Genomic DNA, 21,115 nt, shown 5'->3' with positions numbered 1-21,115 from the left:
TATCTTGGTTGTAGACTTGTTTACCTCAGACTATCTTGAGCTTAATAATAATGGTATGACATTAAGGATATTAATGAGAACAGCAACTAGCATTGGTCACTATATGCCAAGCCCTACATTAAATGCTTTATAATCATGATGTCTCTTAACTCAAGAAAGGACCTGGGAAGCTGGTACTATATAACTCTATAAACTGAGGACAATTAAGAATGTGACCTTTAGATGCAGAGGTTTAAATCATCAACAGTCATGAAAGGCTGGTTTGAGATTAAATGTGGCATGCCACATTTTGCAGTGGCCATTTTGTAGATGAGGAAATTGAGGCTCAGTGTTGCTAACTACCTTGCTCCGTTTCATAATGTTAACACAAGGTCACAGCCAAGTCAGTGTGACGCCATAGTTGGTATTGTACTATACTGCAACTCACATCAAGCTTCCATTTTGTTTATTAATTTAAATGATGGGGCAAAAAAAGAGATACCACCACAACTTAAAGATCAAATGGAAACTGATGGTTTACAGATGAAATAGTATGCACAACTTTTTGTTATATACCTTAAGATATTTAACACTATCTTACCTGGTCAGGGAGAAGTGATGATATTTTATGTAGACCCCTTCACTGAGGTTAGAAATATCCCAACAATAGGAAAAACATGTAGCTGTAAGATTGGGTTTCAACTACATGTACATTTATACTGCCTCAGGAGAGGCGGCTCTTCACCTGAGTCACTCCTTCCCTGAAGACAGTATGGGCCTGTATGTTAGATTTAGTTTGTATATTAGGGCACAGTCTGTGGTGTTCCCTGAAATAAATATCTAGAGTAAGCAGTCATTCACAGGCTGAATCCAATCCACATTCGTGTTTTGTTGGGCCCATGTAGTGTTTCATTAGTTTGTTTTTATTTAATCAACTACCCACATTTAAAAATAGGAAAATTTAGGGGCGCCTGGGTGGCGCAGTCGGTTAAGCGTCCGACTTCAGCCAGGTCACGATCTCGCAGTTCATGAGTTCGAGCCCCGCGTCAGGCTCTGGGCTGATGGCTCAGAGCCTGGAGCCTGTTTCCAATTCTGTGTCTCCCTGTCTCTCTGCCCCTCCCCCGTTCATGCTCTGTCTCTCTCTGTCCCAAAAATAAATAAAAAACGTTGAAAAATAAATAAATAAATAAAAATAAAAATAGGAAAATTTAGAGAAAAAACCCTGGATTTCCATCTTATCTCAGTAAACAAAGACTTAGCAAAACTGATCTTAAATTCCTTCTTGATACGTCCTTTGCTGGTGCCGGGTTTCAGTTGGCCCCAGTAGACAACTGGAGGGTACATGCTTTCCATTCAGCCTCAAAGCCACTTCGCCCACAGACATTCTCTGCCAGGCCCCTTTTGGCATTCAGGTGGCTGTTCCTCATTTAGAGAGAAGCCTCATCCACCATCCAGCTTTGAGAACTTCTTATGTCCTCATGGGATTGTACTTGCAGCCTACTGTGCTGTTTGCACTTTCCTCCCTTGTTTTTTTAATGTGGTGCTGTGAAGGACAGCAGGGGTGGGCAAAGAGACCAAGATAGTGGTGCTGAATACAGACAAATTCTGAAGCAAGAGGGCGATCTGGATCTCTGAAAGGATTGTTTCATATGGTTACTAAGCCACTAATACATATTTCATTCTGTGAAGACAAAGTCATTTAAAGGCGGTGATTCATCACTTGCATATTCAAAAATGCAATATCTAGAGTCAAATGAATTTAAAACTGAGTACAGAATAATTTTCACTGTTTAATTTCAATCCATATAATGTATATAAATCCATTCTTCTTTTTGTAGGTTTTGAACCTCTCTACTAAAAGCTCTTCATATATAAAGAGCATATATACAATATATGGAAAGAGAGATAATCCTAGCATATATAAAGAGCATATATAAAATATGCTATGTATGAAAGAGTAAAATGGCAATAGAAGAATTATATGAATCTATACATATAATTATGTAATTTAAAATTACAAATATATTGGGGTGCCTGGGTGGCTCAGTCGGTTAAGCATCCAACTTCAGCTCAGGTCACGATCGTGGTCCATGAGTTCGAGCCCCATGTCAGGCTCTGTGCTGACAACTCAGAGCCTGGAGCCTGCTTTGTATTCTCTCTCTCTCTCTCTCTCTCTCTCTCTCTCTCTCTCTCTCTCTCTCAGAGCCTGGAGCCTGCTTTGTATTCTGTGTCTCCCCCTCTCTCTCTCTCTCTGCCCTTCCCTTCCTCACACTCTCTCTCAAGACTAAATAAGCAAACAAAATTTAAAATTACAAATATACATATATATTTATGTGTGTATGTGTATGTGTGTGCATATCTATGTATATACCCTTCCAAACTATTCTTAATGTAACTTTAAATCACAGTAATATTTTACAACAGAAAATTCTTACCTCAGCCAGAAAAACAACTAAGCACCAAATTAGCACAAAAATTAAGCTCTTATGGACAGTAACATATCGAAGGTATGTGTTCCATGTTGTCACTGGTGGTATGCTCTCAACATCGTCAAAAAAGCACTCCTAAAAAAAAGAATCATGCTTACTACAAGGAGACAACACCGTTTCACATGACCATTGTGGTTTTATTTTGAATCTTGGAAATAAAGGAATACTAGTATTCCTAGGTAAACAAATTTCAACAAATATAAACCACTATGAATGACATGTGTGATGTCACTCTATAACCAGTATAATGTCCACTGAAGCAACACAGCTTTTTGAAAAATGAGAAATGCTGTAAGTTTTCAAAATTCTGGAAGTATATCACTGATTATACAACTGTACCAGCTTCAGACAATTTCACCATTTTAATGTTTAACAGTGTCACACCTTTTATCAAATACATTGCACCATCAAACTGAATTTTCCTAGAACTCTTCTTGATTTAACTTATTTCTTCAGGGCTCCATGGACAAACAGTTTGGAATTTTGTTGGCTATAGAAGTTTGCTAATAGACATGAAGTCCAGCTGATGTTTGAAGGTTCCTCTCTCTTTCCAGATATGACTTTTTTTTTAATGTTTATTTATTCTTGAGAGAGAGAGAGAGAGAGAGAGAGAGAGAGAGAGAGAGAGAGAGCAGGAGTGTGAGTGGGGGAGGGGCAGAGAGAGGGAGACACAGAATCCAAAGCAGGCTCTAGGCTCTGAGGTGTCAGCACAGAGCCCGATGTGGGGCTCGAACTCATGAACCACGAGATCATGACCCGAGCCAAAGTCAGATGCTTAACCGACTAAGCCACCCAAGCGCCCCATGACTTGTTATATAATTCTAATCTTCAGTATATTCCCCTGAAAATCTTTTTTTAAATATTTTTTCAATGTTTATTTATTTTTGAGAGAGTGAGAGAATGCGTGAGCACCTGCAAACACATATAAGCAGGAGAGGGCAGAGAGAGAGGGATTTAGAAAATCCCAAGCGGGCTCTGTGCTGACAGCAGAGAGCCCGATGTAAGGCTCAAACCCACAAACTGTGAGATAATGACCTGAGCCAAAGTCAGATGCTTAGCCGACTGAGCCTCTCAGGTGCCCCTCCCTGAAAGTCTCAGGTGCCCCTCCTTTGGTAAATACATTTCGAAAATTTGAGAAAGAACAGTTCCAGATAGTACCAAAGGAAAAGATACTTTTGTTTCTTTCGAAGTCAACAAAATTCATAAGAGAATCCCCAGGAACTCTAAAAGGGGTTCCTATGAAATCAGAACATAGCAAACTAATTAGATGTAAAGACTTTTCAGGGGTATAGCTCAGTGGTAGAGCATTTGACTAAGATGTAAAGATTTTTGGAAGCAAATAAACCTGGATTTAAATCTAAGCTCCACTATTGACTTCCTGGGAGCTGCCTGAGTTTAGGCAGCAGGACTTCTCTAAACTTTAGGGGTTTTTTAATCTGTAAATGAAGATATGTACTTTCTAGGGTAGTGGGGTGACTGACATTAGGAGTGATCAGTAAGTAGTAACTATTATCAAGGCATCTGGGAGGTTCAGTCAGTTAAGCATCTGGACTCTTGATTTCAGCTCAGGTCCTGATCTCAGGGTCCTGAGAATGAACCCTGCTTCAGGCTCTACACTGACAATGCAGAACCTGCTTGGGGTTCTCTCTCTCTTCCTCTCCCTCTGCCCCTCCCCTGCTCATGCACATGCACATACGTGCTCTCTCTCTCTCTCTCTCTCTCAAAATAAATAAACTTTTTTTTTAAAAGGAACTATTATCAGTTGCAGAGATCATTCTTTACAACTAAATTTATAGGCTTACATTTGAGAAATTCATTCAGATTGATATGAAACCATACAGAAAAACTATCCCTTAGAAAACCTTTGTAAAATTACAGAAATACTGAAAGTATGTATTTTAGATATCACCTTTGCTGTTGTCTCATTTTACAGAAGAGGAAAGATTGGTCCAAAGATGTGAACTGACTTGTACCCTAACCAAAATCATACTACTCTTAAATGATCTATGTACAAAATATGGCAATTCATTAAAATGCTGCCTGATTCATCCAAGGCACTTGAGGAATTTTTCTAATAAAACCCAAAACACAATAAACAAAACCCCTCCTCTTGTATATTGCTTCCTATTTGAAGAATAAAAGCATTTATTCTTTAAAACATAATATAAAAGGCTTTCTACCTGAAGGTTGGCATAGTATATGTTGAGTTTCATAAACCTTCTTTAAGAGAAATCTGTCCAGAGAACAAACTTTAAAGCAAATTTAAAAGATAAAAGAAAGCCCACTCTAAATTAAGGTAAGACTGACGTATAAGCCAGAATGTGAGTTAGTCCTGTCAAGAGACTAGATGCTTACATACCTTACATAGACTACTTGCATATGAAATACTTCTTGGCCTCTAAATAACTGAAGCTATTATTTGTTTATATATTTATTTATACTCCACTTCTTTCCACAGAGATTTTAAGGTAGTAACAAAGCAGATTCATTATAATTTATAATTTTTCTAATTGATTACTGGCCTAGTAAAGGACCCAATACTAGCCCTTACGTTATTTTTTATAGGAAGAGATACATCCATGGCCAAAGGAAATAGTTCATTCTTGTACATTTTGAAGTTGCTTATATAATTTATGGATTCTGGACTTTCTGAATCTTAACATAATCTCCACCTTAAACCCATTATTTGAGTAAGTTTTATATCACACTATATACTGCATTTCACTCAGTTGCACTCTGTTGCAAACAAAAAACCACTGATAATTTATACATACCTTTAAATCTTCTTCATTAATTTCTTCACTTACATCCAAGCCACTATCTAGAGATAATCGCCTTGAATATATATCCATTTCAGTTAAGTTTGTCTGAGGGGCCAGTGACATTTTTCGTGTGGATGCTGTTGTCCTTCGGTGAATGCTTTGACCTTGGTTCACAGAGGTCATCAGGTTCAGAACAGACTGCCTTCTTTGTCTCTGAAATGTGGGGCCAGCATTGACCATGTTGCTTCGAGGCAGGACAGCCTCTCCTTGCTCGCCATCTGGAACTAAGGACAGCCTTCTCTCTAAAGGCTCATCAGGATCTCCTTCGATGCCATTCATTTGTAACGGAGTCTTTTGAACAACTGAAAATTTCCTTATAGAGTTGATTGGATTAAGAATAGAGTTCTTCCTTTTTTCACCAAGCTCTCCAGTCTGTTTAAAAGATTGCTTTTTTGTTTCATTCCAGGAGACGGCCGCATCTCCTTCCAATGAGAAACGCCGTAAAGTCTCAGTTATGATGGAATTTCTTCTTTCTGCGCTAAACTGGTCAAAAGACTCATATCCCATGAGCTTGGAGCTGAAGTCAGGCCGTAGATTTTGTAATTCAGAAAATGTCCCATAAAAATAGCAGCTACCTTCATGTAAAATTAATATTTTGTCAGCTTTCTTTAAATGTTCCATCTTAGAAGTGACCAAAATCCTAGTTTTGTTAGCCATCAATTTACAGACACAGCTTTAAGAATATAAAAAGATAAAAATAAGATATCAATTGTATAAGAATTTTATTACAAGTCTATATATTGCATTGTAACATTTTATTAATGTATTCTTGTGTAAAACATCTATCATACAATGTCATTATTATACTTAAAATACCTCTAAAAGTAAAAATAGCAATTAATTTGGTGCCTCTTTCATTATTACAGCATGAAATATATTACGGAATTATTAGAGTATGCTAAATCATAAAATTGAGTGTTAACAGACCTAGAGTGAAATTAAATATCTGATATTAAATAAATGTTGGACTTTGAGCAAATTGGCAACCCTCTGTGTCTTGGTTTGTTCATACAGAAAATGAGAGAATTGTTAGATAACCTTTAAAGATCCCTGGGGAGAGGGGTGTATGCAATTCTGTGTCTTCTGAAATGTCAGAGCTTTCCTGTTCTTTACATTTTCTATTAATTTCCTTTTACATTTTAAGATGGCCACAAATTTAGTTCTCAAGAGCTTATATTAAGACTAATCTGATTTATTTTTTAAAAAAGCAACAAACCAGAGAACTGAATAATAAATTTAACCTTCCTCTAATATAATTTCCCTTTAGCCTAAAAGTAAATCCTGACTAGAACCATCTAAGAGAGGCCACTTTCTTTTAGATATTAATACATTATATATTGTATAAAAAGAGGCATCATTCTAGATTATACTTTAACATACTAATATAGCTAACAAAGTGTATATTAGTAATAAGTTACTTATCACAATTACAGGATTGTAAAAATCTTAGGTATTAAATTTAAATTGTAGGAAAGGTGCTTCTAGGGGTAATACAGCCATTTTATAGACATAGACTTCTACATCCTCATTGCTTAAAATCTTTATTTCAGAAAAGTATAATAATTCTCTTAATAAACTACTTTATAGCTCATGAAATCATTTTGAAACTGAAATCAGGTTGTAAAACTGTTCCTCTTAGGAACTTTACATACATTGTGCCCTAGTAGGAGCTCCAATAAAATGAAAATCCCTAGTTTTGTGTAACCAAGGAAGAGGTTCTATAGAAAGTATTGAGGTATATAAATAGTCTGAGCATTCACCTACATTAAAACATTCAGCTTGTTTACTTTCTAAGAGACATCCTATCTAAGGAGAAGACAGAGTAAAATACTAACACAAAAAAGTAAAAATGTTAAGCACAATAACCATTTAAAATAATATATGCCACAAGGCAATAATAATGTAAAAACTACATAGATAGTGATTGTTTTGACAATAGCAATGGAAGAAATTGGTTTACTATGTGGTCAGAACAGGTTTTAATGGAAGTGATTTTGAGTCTTCACTGTGAAGGGAAAATCAGGTTTGGGTGAGTGCTATGTCACATTCTACCACAATGGTGGCCATATTTCTCAAGGGTAAAATGTCATCTATGATGGTATAGTTGGGCTTTCTTCTCTTTTAGCATGGCATGAGCATTATAAATTATTCAAAGAACATACCTTTCAAATATTTCTTTTTCTGTTAAAACATCCAGGTATCCAAAAGGAGAGTCTAACAGGTATAAATCAGCATCTTTGTACACTGCTCTAAAAAGAAAATGGAAATTAAATTATATTTTTAAATATCTCATGCCATTTAGTACAAATAATTTTATTTTTTTTTTTCAACGTTTATTTATTTTTGGGACAGAGAGAGACAGAGCATGAACGGGGGAGGGGCAGAGAGAGAGGGAGACACAGAATCGGAAACAGGCTCCAGGCTCTGAGCCATCAGCCCAGAGCCTGACGCGGGGCTCGAACTCCCGGACCGCGAGATCGTGACCTGGCTGAAGTCGGACGCTTAACCGACTGCGCCACCCAGGTGCCCCGAAGTACAAATAATTTTAAATGAGAATCAAAAGGGTAAGTCTTAAAAAATTTTTATGGGTTTTCACAACATTTCAAGAATGATTAAACTGGCTTTGCTAAATGTAAATGATATAAACTAGCAGAAGTTAACAAACTGAATCACACCAGACCATACAATTTAAAATACTACCTTGAAAAAAGAAAATCTTTAATAATAGTATTTGTTTAGAGTCAAGAACCATGCTATGTGCTGGGAATACAGTGGTAAAAATTACATAGTCCCTGCCCTCAAAGATCTTGAATGTTGGTGGGAAAGCAAAAAAGAAAATGGACTGTTTCAATGCTATAAAATGTCAGAGACAGCAACTAAATAGCAGCATGAGATAAAAAGAAATGTTAAGTGTCTTTCAGTGTTGACTGCTACCAAAAAAATTTTGGTATTGTGGCTGTAATATTACTGTTGGATTTTGCTCCATGTAGTTTCAGACTCTGTACCATATTTATAAGAATTCCAAACAAGAAAGGATAAATAATTCACAACAAAAATGTACACCCATATCTGTTTTATTTTTTAAGTTAAAAATATGTAAGTGATGAATCACTAAATTCTATTCCTAAAACCAATATTACACTATATGCTAACATATTTAAATACATTTTTATTTAAATAAATTGAAATAAAAACTTGAAACAAAAATAAATTAAAAAATAAACTTTTTAAATGTTTATTTATCTTGAGAGAGTGAGAGTGTGAGGGAGCATGAGCAGGGAGGGGCAGAGAGAGAGAGAGAATCCCAAGCAGGCTCCACACTGTTAGCATAGAGCCCAATACAGAGCTCAATCCTAAGAACTTTGAGATCATGACCTGAGCCAAAATCAAGAGTCAGATGCTCAACTGACTGAGCCATCCAGGCACCCCATAAATAAAAATTTTATGAGCAAGTAAAATCTTCATTAAATTGATCTTAGAACAGTAATAAGATGAAGATATAGTCTCATGTTAATAGAAATGAGATTAAATCTTCATAACATCTAAGGTTTTCAGGTGTGGTTGTTAGTAGCACTACCCTTACCCCATGCATAGGATTCAGGGTTTATGTATAACTCTTGGTATTTTCTGCAAAAATTGTATTCAATTAAAAACTAGAAATGTCAAAAAGGCAAAGTGAAATCTAAAAGAATTTTTACAACATAGGGGCACCTGGGTGGCTCAGTTGGTTAAGTCTTTGACTTCAGCGCAAGTCGTGATCTCACAGTTCATGAGTTCAAGCCCCATGTCAGGCTCTGTGCTGACAGCTGGGAGCCTGGAACCTGCTTCGTGTTCTGTGTCTCTCCCTCTTTCTGCTCCTCTCCTGCCCCTGCTCATATTCTGTCTGTCTCTCTCTCTCTCTTTCTCTCTCAAAAATAAACATTAAAAAATTTTTTTTAAAGAACTTTTGCAGTATAAATTATTTTTAAAGATAACATGCAAGAACTAGATAAAAGACCCCTATCAAAATACACCCTCAAGGTCTTTCACTGCCCCCTGCTCTGTCTTGCTTCTCTCTCTCCTTTACATCTATGACCACAGTTTCTCAAGAATTGGAAATAATATATTCACAACCCAAAACTGGACAACACGTGATGTGACACATTCCAATCAGAATAACAATAATTATTTTCAATAGTAGCTCAAATTGTGTGCACCTTATAAATAAAACCAAATTTTAAAGTTTTGTAAATACAGCCTCAAGTCTATGTTAAATGCCTAGACACCACATAGCATATCTTAAGTTTTGAAATGGAATGTTTAAGATAAGTCTTACTTTGACTCAAAGATTAGTCAATTTCTATTTATTTAGAAGCCATTATCTTGTCTGTGAATAATTAATACCTACTGATTTATTACTTCACAAGTAATCCCCAAATCAAGTCATGGTTTAATGCCAAGAGTCCAGAGGACCTGGTTCAAATTGTGACTCCACCATTTCCTGGTATAGTTTTTACAAGTGAAGCTCTAACAGCCTCAATTATCTGATGATCTCTTCTATAAGGTGGGGAGAACAATTTTCTCTTTGCAGGAGGATATGAGGATTAAGTAAAATTACACACGCATACATTAAGCCTAGAATAATACCAGGCAATTGCAGGTGCTCCGTAAGTTAGTTTACTGTTCCAGCCTTTGAAAGCAGGAGAAAGTAAGGGAAAGGAGCCAAAATATCAATCAGTCAATGTGATTTGTTGTTGACAACTTTGGCAACACAGTGAGAAGAATTCTATTCAAATAAAACTGGAGGAACATTTGACATCTCATCTCACCAACAACTTTTTAAACTGAAAAAGTTCTAGTTTAACCACAAAGTTTTCTTCTTGACACAAATTAACTTTATGTACTTCTCTTCGACAGCTCAAAACGCTTAAACCAAGAATGTCTCTACCAAGGGACTTCACTGTCCCCTACAATGTTAGATGTGCTTGTCCTACTTATTTTTCCTTTAAAGATTATAGACTTTAAGCCAAGTGACATCATTTGCCTTGATATTTTTGTTATGAAATTGTTAATTATGTTGAAAATTTGAAAATGTAGGTTTTTCTAAAGCAAGAAGTATAAACAGAAGTTTAAAGCAGGTGAGTACGTTGTGGGGTGGGTGAGTGGGGAGCCCCCTGATCAACTTAAAAGAAACACTTTTTTTCCTTGTGTTGTACAGAATTCCTGAGTTTTCTACTTGTAGTAAAGCATACCATAAGGCAACAAACATACAGACACCAAACTAAGAGCATGCATTTTGAAAAAGCCGTCACCTTTATCAAATATGAATAGTAAATCCTTATCTATAGTTCATAAAGGTGATTCTTAACCTGATAATTATAAAAGCCCAGGCATTTTTCAATTCCAGAAACAAAATATTAAAAACATAGAGCAATATCTATAATTTTTATGGGCATATTTACAACAAAAGCTCACTGAACCAATAATCAGATATTCACCTTGCTAAGGAAATTCTTGCTCGCTGACCTCCACTCAGTGTGATTCCACCCTCTCCAAGAACGATATTATCCTTCTCTGCAAACTTGGAAATGTCCTATTATCCAAAAAAGGAAGTTAGAGAGGAATTGTTAGTATGTTTATGAATTTGAAAGGTATACTTTCCTTCAAATGTAATCATATATTAGACTGTTTTAACCACAGCCAAAATTTAAAACACTTCATTCTCAATTATTTCAAATCCATTTCAATTGGTCAAAACATGGCTGAAATTTTAGAAGTAATTTTTTCTTTAACCTCTAGAATTTCATTCATGATCATGAAATAAGAATTGGAAGGTAAACCATATGTATATTTATGGGCGTGTAAACACGGCTGTATATAATCCATAGATTTGTTACACAAACTCAAGTACTACCAACATGCTAAAATGCATTACTTCCCAATTTCAACTCATTCTTCTAAAAGAAAATCTCCAGACACGAATAAACCTAACAAGAAAAACTAAAAGAACACTACTCCCATCCCCTGCAGTACCTAAGCATATTCAGTGGATGACCAAGAATAAAAGGCAATTCCTTTCCATACTTTTCTCATCCACCCACCACCACAGGCTTCTTCCCCATCCATCCTCAGCAACTCAGCCCCATGTGCTTTGCCATCTACTTTGTCTCTCCTGTCATCACCACCTTTCCACATGGGGCATAACAGTCTTACTCCCAGTTAATAACTTCTCCAAGGCAACAAACATGCTAGACATTGTAAAAGGAGATTAGAACTTATAACGAATAGTCCTTGGAGAATAATCCCGGAGAATGCTAAATAACATCCCAATGACTTAATTAATCCTTTTAAGATAGGTTACAAAACAGTACCCAATTAAATGGCAAATTAATTGTACAGAGAACAGAAGTATCCATACAATATAGAAAATTCTACAAGGCTTTTTGGAAGTGATTAAGTTGGCCTGAGACATGAAGAATGAGTTAGACAGGTAACACTCTCCCTTTAGTTCAAAAAAAGTTACTCTCCCTGTGCTCTTCTCACCCCCAAATATCTGCTCTTTTCTTTTGTTACCACTTTCTTCTTTATCCCTCCACTAAAAAAAAAGCATTTCTATACTATGCCTCCTTTTCTTTAACAATCAAGAAGAATCCACCATCTCTCCTTGACCTACCACCACCATTATCAATATTTAAATTGTCAAAATGGTTACTTCTGTTATCCACTTGTTTCTGTTGTCTACCTTATGAAAGTTTATAGAACTTCATACACAAAACTCTAAACTTACAAAGCAGGTAAATTAACAAATATTCATTTATATTAAAAATGATTTTGCAGCTCCTGTAGGCTAGAACCATTACCCCCAAAGAACTGTTAATGTTAGTACTCCTGACCTAGGGGAACCAAAGGTCTGAGATAAAAAGTGCTGAAATTTTGGAGGAGATTCAGTAGGATTCCGTGGAATTGACTATGCTGGCATTGGAGAAATATCACACACAGAGAGGTCACTGACAGCCAGTAGCCCTACAGATGAGAAGGACCTTCATAGTTATGAGATATATCAAAGAAAGTGCTTCATTTCTTTCTACTGAACTAAATGATTTTTTTCAACTCATGAGCCAAGCCATATATCTAGGATTCTATCCAAAACCAAGGACTCTAGCTAAATTCCACACTCTAGAGTCTGAAATCTTCAGCCTCACTGAAGAAGCACTTCCAGGAACTTCTTGGTCTTTATGCCTTTACTCAGCTGTGCTATGAAGCACATCCTCTGTACTTGATTTAGAGCAATTAGCAAGAAAACTTACATGTGTATTTCTTTTCTCCTGTACCATATTTGCTTCCCTCCAATCCCATTCTCTTTTAAAAAATAAATCCTTTGGAGTAAGAAAAATCAAGAATAGTTTGCCTTATGTGAATATATTGAGTGCAGGCTTTTTATAAAGGAAGCAGATTTATAAAGGAAGCTATTAAAAAGCCAGTAGATGCTGAAACTATTGGAGTTTTCAGTTCCCCAAATTTGAATTCAACACCATATTGGTTAAATCAGTTAAAAGCTTTTAAAAGCATTTAAATTTAGAAATATCAGTAGTTATGTTGATGGTATGATTATGTCACAGTTTCACTTAGGGGATAGAATATGAATGTAGAGGATACAAAATCTTAGCCTAGTACGAGCATCAATAAAGATTTATAGAATGAAGGAAGAGAGAAAGAGGGAATGGAGAAAGGGCAATAGCCAAACATCAAGCAACAAAGAAATGGGTACATATAAGAAAAGGAAATGAAGAAATGTGTACAAAGTAGAGAAAGAAAATGGGAAAGGAATAGTATCAGAAGAAGTAGATACCTGTAGAAAGAGGCAAGAAGATATTGGCAGACTAAAAGAGACCAGAAAAGTGGAGGGGAAAACAAGAAACAATAGAAGATCATGAATTATCATTTCCACTTTCCCTCTGAATTTAAATGTCCAAAGAGCACAATGCAATTTTATTTCATTAATTTTCTTTTCTTAAGACAATAAAGAATAGACTATTTCAGCCAAGCTTCTCTCATTTGTCTCTGTATGCTACAGATATTAATTTTTTTCTGCTATTTCTGTTTTCACTATGTTTACACTATGTCATTTGCAAAATTTTCATTTTCATGAAGTTAATTTATCTATCTAGAATTCCTATATTGGTTAAAAAGTACTACTTCACTTTTATTTTATTTGTTTATTTTTACTTTTTTTTAATGTTTATTTTTGAGAGAGAGACAGAGTGCGAGTGGGGGAGGGGCAGAGAAAGAGGGAGACACAGAATCTGAAGCAGGCTCCAGGCTCCGAGCTGTCAGCACAGAGCCCGACAGGGGGCTTGAACTGACAAACCGTCAGATCATGACCTGAGCTGAAGTCAGACACTCAACCGATTGGGCCACCCAAGCGCCCCAGTACTACTCCACTTTTAGGTTATTCATATAATATTCTAAATTTTCTCTTAAAATGTTTATTACTCTTATAAAATTCAAAAAAAAATATATTCAAGGGACAATTTTTGTTTGTGCAATGGTATGAGATATGAATCTAACTTTTTTTCCTTTTAGTTGAATAACAGTCATGATTTAGTAAATAAATAATTTTCCCCTGAATTCATCTATCATCTACCATATATCAAATTCTCATATTTTCTAAGATCCATTTCTGGGCTTTCTGGTTCCTCTGATCCATTTTCTATTCCTATACTAGTATTTTTGGTTTTGGTCATTTAATAGAGTTAAGTATGATTTAATATCTGACAATTATTATTCATAAATGTTTTGACTTTTTGTTTATAGTCTTCTATATAATAACAATATCAATAACACCAATAGTAATAATAATAATAGCTAAAGAATACTGAGTGCCTACTATATGTCAGATACCATTTTAAGCACTTTACATGTATTAGCTTTTAAAATATTCATCACAGCCCTATCCTCATTTTAAATATGAAGAAATTGAAAGTTCGAAAAGATGAACCAAGGCAGATAATGTTTTAGACCTCCCAATAAGAGCTTACAATGTTCTTCATCTATGTCCTATAAGTTTCCCATTAGATTTATCCCTAATACTTTTAAATTGGGATATAATTGAATATAGTTACAAATATATTTTTCTTGTGAGAAGAACTTATGAGATTTGCTCTCTTAGTAATTTTCAAGTGTACGTTACAGTATTGTTAGCTATGGTCACCTTGCTCTACACTACATCCCCAGGATTTACTTATCTTAAAACTGTAAGTTTGTACCTTCTGACCCCCTTCATCCATTTCACCCTCTCACTCTCTCTTGCCTCTGTTTCTGGAAACCACCCCTCTGTTTGCTATATCTATGAGTTCAGGTTTTTAATATTCCACCACTAAGTGAGATCATACAGTATTTGTCTTTCTCTGTCTGGTGGATTTCACTTAGCATACTACCTTCTAGTTCCATTCATATTGTCGCAAATGGAAGATTTCATTCTTTTTTTATGGTTAGGGTTATAATATCCCATTGCGTATATGTGTAGGTGGGTAGATATAGACAGACAGACAAAATACTTTCTTTATGCATTCATCTATTTATGGGCACTTATGTTGTTTCCATGTGTTGGCTATTCTAAACAATGCTGGAGTGGTCGTGGGGGTACAGATATTTTTCAAGACAGAGATTTCACTCCTTTTAGTTAAATACCCAGAAGTGCAATTGCTAGGTCATATGGTAGTTCCATTCTTAATTTTTTTTGAGGACCCTCCACACTGTTTTTCATAGTGGCTGCACCAGTTTACATTCCTGCCATTATCTTTCAGTATTTATTATCTTTCAGTATTTCATTATCTTTCAGTATTTATTATTTTCTACTATTGTGAATTGAATAGCTTTCTATTTTTACTCCTTGATAACTATTGCTTGTGTGAAGAAACGCTAGTTATTTTTGTATGCTTATCTATTGTCCAGACATCTTATTATATTCCCTTATTAATTCTAACAGACTTCTGTTTTCTGTTTGTTTGCTGTTTGCTAGAACTTCTTGGGTTTTTTTGGATAAACAGCCTTTTCACGAACACAATATTATCCCTATTTTAAGACAAACAGCATTAACTTTTCAGCACTTAAAAATAAGGTTTACTTTGGGATGTTGGGTTAAAATAAAGTTACTGTATTTATGAAGTTCCTTCTACTTCTATTTTTACTTTAAATTTGTATTACAAATGACTGCTGATTTTTATGTACACTTTTAGCATCTACTGACCTTGCTATATGGTTTTCTTCCTTGTCCATATAACAAATTATGCTGTAGCTACAGATTTCTTTACACTGAAGCACTTTTGCATTCCTATCATAAACCTTTCTTTGTCATATTTTATCATTTCTTATATCATGCTGGAATCTATTTATTAATATTTCATCTGATAACATTTTACTAATATCTATATCATAAGTATGATTAACTGTAGTTTTATTTTTTTATATTATTTTTCATATTTTGGTCCTAGACTATTCTGGCTTTAGAAAATGAATTGGAAAAAAGGGAACCCTCGTGCATGGTTGGTAGGAATACAAAAAGTGAAATAAGACACTAAGACAAGTACTCATGATCTCATTTATATATGGAATAAAAAAAATGAATGAACAAAACAGAAACAGACTCAGATACAGAGAAAAAACTGGTGGTTGCTGGAAGAGAGAGGGATGGGGGATGGGCAAAATAGGTGAAGGAGATTGAAAGGTAGAAGCTTTAAGACACAGGGATACAATGTACAGCATAGAGAATAAAGTTAGTAACGCCTAACAACTTTGTATGATGACAGATGGTAGCTACATTTATCATGGTGATCACTTCATAATACATATAAATGTTGAATCATTATGTTTTATACCTGAAAGTAATATAATATTGTATGTCAACTACACTTCAATTTAAAAAAAAAAGAGAATTAGTTGAAGAGCTTTCTATCTTTTTCTATGGTTTGGTATAGTTTAAATAATACAGGAATTATATATTACTTAAGGGTGAGATACAGTTCAATTATAAAATCATCTAATGATAATGCCTTTTGAAGTAGTAGACACAAAGCCAGCTTTATAGTGGCAATATGTCTATTCAAGTCTTTTTTTAATGTTTATTTTTGAGAGAGAGAGAGAGAGAGAGAGAGAGAGAGAGAGAGAGAGAGAGAGCGCACAAGTTGGGGAGGGGCAGAGAGAGAGAGGGAGACCCAGAATCCAAAACAGGCTCCAGGCTCTGAGCTGTCAGCACAAAGCCGGATATGGGACTTGAACTCGGGAATGGTGAGGTCATGATCTGAGCCAACACTTAACCAACTGAGCCACCCAGGCACGCCTTCAAGTCTTTTTGTGCTTTGAAAGAAATTTTGATCATTTATATCTTGCTAGTAAATCACCCAGTTTCTCTAGGTTAAGAAAGGTTTTCTTAGGTTTTTAATTTTGGATAGCAGTGGTGATAACCTCTGGTAGATGTACCATACTTAAAAAAGAAGACAATGGTATTTTACATACCACTAAAATGCTGTCAAGGGATGCATTGCTAAAAGATAAAATCTAGGGGCGCCTGGGTGGCGCAGTCGGTTAAGCGTCCGACTTCAGCCAGGTCACGATCTCGCGGTCCGTGAGTTCGAGCCCCGCGTCAGGCTCTGGGCTGATGGCTCGGAGCCTGGAGCCTGTTTCCGATTCTGTGTCTCCCTCTCTCTCTGTCCCTCCCCCATTCATGCTCTGTCTCTCTCTGTCCCAAAAATAAATAAACGTTGAAAAAAAAAATTTAAAAAAAAAATAAAAGATAAAATCTTTTCTAACACTTACAACGTATTCAATTAATTATCAGTTTTGATCTTAATTTTGAAGATCTCTCCTCTTAAACTAAGACAGATTAAATATGTAATGATTTTATTAGGGGAAATACTGATGTAAAAGGAAATAGGAAAGAAAGCGGGGAGGCTGGGAGATATGTGAGACCTTAGTCCAAGTCCAACCCCTGAGTGAAGGAGAGAAGGCCAGAAGGTTGTGTGGAAAGACCCTAGACCACCATCTGAATCTAACCAACTTTTGAAAAGCCATCTGGGAGTCTCTGAACCAAAACCAGTTACTAAGTAAGTCCCACGTCCTGTAAACACAAATCTGCTTCTGTATCCTGCCACACTCAATCATTCATGGGAAGCTGCCTGTGCAACTTGAAGTCTCAAGACAAACTCAGTGAGTGGAGGATTTCAATGTATGGCAACTGGGGCCATTTCTCAGATCCGCTTCCTGCAACAGTGATCCATAAGGCATATCTCATAACCACCGCAATACCTTACCCCCCCAAATTGGCAAAGGATATGAAATCAGAACGACAAACAAACATGAAAATATCTCACCAGCCATCATGGAACTACAAATTAGAAAAGAGAGAGACAGAGACAGAGAGGAAGAGAGATATAGGACTTTTTATAAACTAGAATGCCAAAAATTAAAGTCTCTGTCAATAACAAGAGATTTCAAGATGTGAGTCAATGGGAACACTCATAAATGACTGGTGATGGTATAAACTGATACAGCTACTTTAAAGTACAATTTGGCAGTATCTAGTAAAATTGGAAATGTGCACATATACCCTAAAACACCACAATTCAGTTGCTAGATATCCACACCAGAGAAACTCTTGCAGATGTGCAAAGAGAAATCTTGAAAGATTTTCATCGCAGTATTATGTAAAATCTTGAAACAATCTAAATGTTCATCGGTATCAGAATGAGTAAACAAAATGTGATATAGGATTATAATATAACAGTTAAAAAGACTGAAACAAATTTCTACATGTAAGTAGCGTGTCTAGACCTCAAAGAGGTAATAGGAGCAAAGAAAGAAAGTTGAAGAATGATGTATATAAAGTATACCATTTACATAAATTCTAAAACTACACAAACAAAACTGTTAAGTATTGTTTGTTGATAAGTACATGTATAAATGGATGTATATTCATTTAAATAAATCGGAAAAGTACATACCACACATTCATCACAGTAACCACTTGAAAGTTGGGGTTTTGTAGAAGAATAATGGTGGAAAGATTTGGTAAAAAGTTATACTTAGGGGCGACTGGGTGGTTCATTTGGTTGAGGGTCTGACTTCAGCTCAGGTCATGATCTCCCAGTTCATGAGTTTGAGCCCCATATTGGGTTCTGTGCTGACAGCTCAGAGCCTGGAGCCTGCTTCAGATTCTGTGTCTCCCTCTTTCTCTGCACCTCCCTCACTCGAGCTCTGTGTCTCTCCCTCCCTCCCTCCCTCCCTCTCTCTCTCTTTCAAAAACAAATAAACACTAAAAAAAAAAATTTTTTTTTTAAGTTCTATTTAGAGGGCACCTGGGTGGCTCAGTTGGTTTGGCTCTTCATTTTAGCTCAGGTAATGATCCCAGGTTTGTGCGATCAAGCCCTCTGCCAGGCTCCTTACTAAGCGTGGAGTCTGCTTGGGATTCTCTTCATCTCTCTCTCTCTCTCTCTTTCTGCCACCCTTCTCTCTCTCTCTAAAATAACAATAAAATAAAGTTCCACTTAGAATTTGTCCAGGCCCCTAATAATGCAATTAGAAAACAGGAATATTATCATATAATTGTTTCCTATCCAGAATGGACACTAGTGGTACAGACTACCTTTTAAAAAGCATGAAAAAGAAAAGAAAAGAAACGAGAGGAAAAAAAAAGATTTCCACACCTGAAAAGAGTTGAGGTTCTGAGCTAGTATATTTAGACTCCTTTTCTGGAATGAAGCCATTTGTGAAGAAAAATGTGTGTACATGTGGATAATTTCATAAGTTTCTTAGAGAGTGTAATTAATAGGAAATTGCTAAGTTTCAAATAAAACAAAATAGTGGGGATAGATTGAATAGAATTGTGAATAAGCTCATTATTTTAAGATCAAATATATTAGTAATACCAACATCCTGTTCCTAACGTGAGTACTTGCTCTGATTGCCTAGTTTATTGATCATTTGTAGATTTCTTTATTAGTGTTTGGCTTTTTCTATTTGATTAAATATAAAACACTTTGTTTTGTATACATAGTTAAACTTTATCTTTGCTGATTACTAAGGGCACTCAAATCTGGTAATATATTTGCCTTAAGGGTGTTGGTTTTCAGCCTTCACAGCACATTTTCTTTCATGTGAAAATTATAATCCAAAAAAAAAGTTATGCCACTTGGTACTATCATGAGTTTAACAAGCAGTGTTGCTTAGAGAAGACCTGTGCACAGAGACAAATGCTATTTTCTCTTTATTTGCACATAGCTTGAGTTCCTTTGGAGCTATCCACAAAAATTGTTACAGGAAATCATTCAGTGACATTAAGATGCCGGGCATGATTTGACTTCTTAAATAAAAATTGATGACTAAGATTTTTAAAAATATTTATTTATTTTTGGGATAGAGAGTGAGAGAGAGAGAGAGAGAGAGAGAGAGAGAGAGAGAGAGAGAGAGAATGAGCAGGGGAGGGGAAGAGAGAGAGGGAAACACAGAATCCAAACCAGGCTGCAGGCTCCGACCTGTCAGCACAGAGCCCGATGAGGAGCACAAACTCATGAACTGCGAGATCATGACCTGAGCTGACAGCAGAGTTTATCTACAGACAAAATAAAATATGTGGACCATTGGTTCTCAAAGTGAAGTATGTAGACCGATTATTTCAGAATCACGTGGGGAGCTTGTTAACAACGTTGTACCTATTCTTACTCAGATGAATTAGGGAAGAGCCCAGGAATTTGCATTTTGTGGTTATTATACCTACTCAAACAGATACTTACTCTTTAGGGTAATTTCCTTTACAATGCTGGTCAGAAAGGCAAATGCCATCTTCAAAGAACTCTGTGCATGTACTGGGTCTGTTTGAGATTGTAAAGCACTTTGAAAATACTTAGATAAAGAATACTAGAGAGGGTCAAAGTAATGCTATAATAAGTGTGCAATAAAGATTAACTTATTATTAAGAAAAGCATTCTATACCCAATGTGATGGATGCACTTCTCACACAAATGTTTACCATTTTATTTTTTTAAAATGCACCTAAACGCCACCCTAATATGGTTCAACTGAGCCAGACAAACCAGAAGTTGTTAAAGAGGAACTGCTAACATAAAGTTCATTAATTCTGACCTGAGAATACATTTATTACATTAAAGAGGGGGAGAACTTTAAGAAAAGGGTGGAGTGTTACATTTAATGGTCCCTTGCAATTTTGCAATATTTGCTGAGTACATTTGAGCTTCCTGTGACTTTGTAGATAGGAAAAATCATAAACCTTGCTTTATGGCTACCTTATCATTCTTTAGAACAACCTTGACAATATAGCTGCTTGTGGTAAGGGAGCAGGGTGTGAAGCTTGGGTTGAGGGGACATGAACTTTAGAGGGAATAACATGCCATAAAGCATGTCTTTAACAGTAAATCATCGGCCAGTTAGTGCCAGTGTTATTAATGTTTAATAATTACTAAGCACTTTTGCTTTATACACAGGGAAAATGAGCATGGAGGGAGAAGAAAAGAAGTGTTGGGGGAACATAAAGAAGGGGTGAGGAGGAGAGAGATGGGAAGGAGAGAATGTGAGAAAGTCAAGAGTTGTAGGAAGAAAGAATTAATTAACCATTTTTGCACATAGCTTTTATAAACATGGATGTGTTATCTTGAGAGTGTTGGGTAGCTCTGTATGATATATCAACAGAGGTTAACTTCTACAGCAGGAAATATACATGAATGAATTCATAAATTAAAAATTGGAGTTCTGTTTATTAGGAAAGATAATTTTTGACCTAAGTCAAACTTGATACACATAGCTGTACATAAAAATACTGACTAAAGATTAACCCTG

At 35.8% G+C, this 21,115-nt stretch overlaps 1 protein-coding gene across 3 annotated transcripts in view; it reads right to left on the bottom strand.

Annotated features, from left to right (window-relative positions):
* The window catches only part of CFTR (CF transmembrane conductance regulator), a 188,512-nt gene that overhangs the window by 80,427 nt on the left and 86,970 nt on the right, over nucleotides 1-21,115 (bottom strand). For all 3 annotated transcript variants that reach the window (XM_047850178.1, XM_047850177.1, XM_047850179.1), the window contains exons 12-15: nucleotides 10,768-10,862; nucleotides 7,453-7,539; nucleotides 5,243-5,963; nucleotides 2,415-2,543 (exon numbers count right to left, since the gene is read on the bottom strand). In XM_047850178.1, coding sequence (XP_047706134.1) covers nucleotides 2,415-2,543; nucleotides 5,243-5,963; nucleotides 7,453-7,539; nucleotides 10,768-10,862 — 1,032 coding nt within the window. The remainder of the gene's footprint in view (nucleotides 1-2,414; nucleotides 2,544-5,242; nucleotides 5,964-7,452; nucleotides 7,540-10,767; nucleotides 10,863-21,115) is intronic.

The sequence above is a fragment of the Prionailurus viverrinus genome, chromosome A2 (assembly GCF_022837055.1).
Source record: "Prionailurus viverrinus isolate Anna chromosome A2, UM_Priviv_1.0, whole genome shotgun sequence".
Taxonomy (NCBI): domain Eukaryota; kingdom Metazoa; phylum Chordata; class Mammalia; order Carnivora; family Felidae; genus Prionailurus; species Prionailurus viverrinus.
Note: the sequence above shows the minus strand (reverse complement) of the source record. Positions and strands in the feature narration are given on the sequence as shown.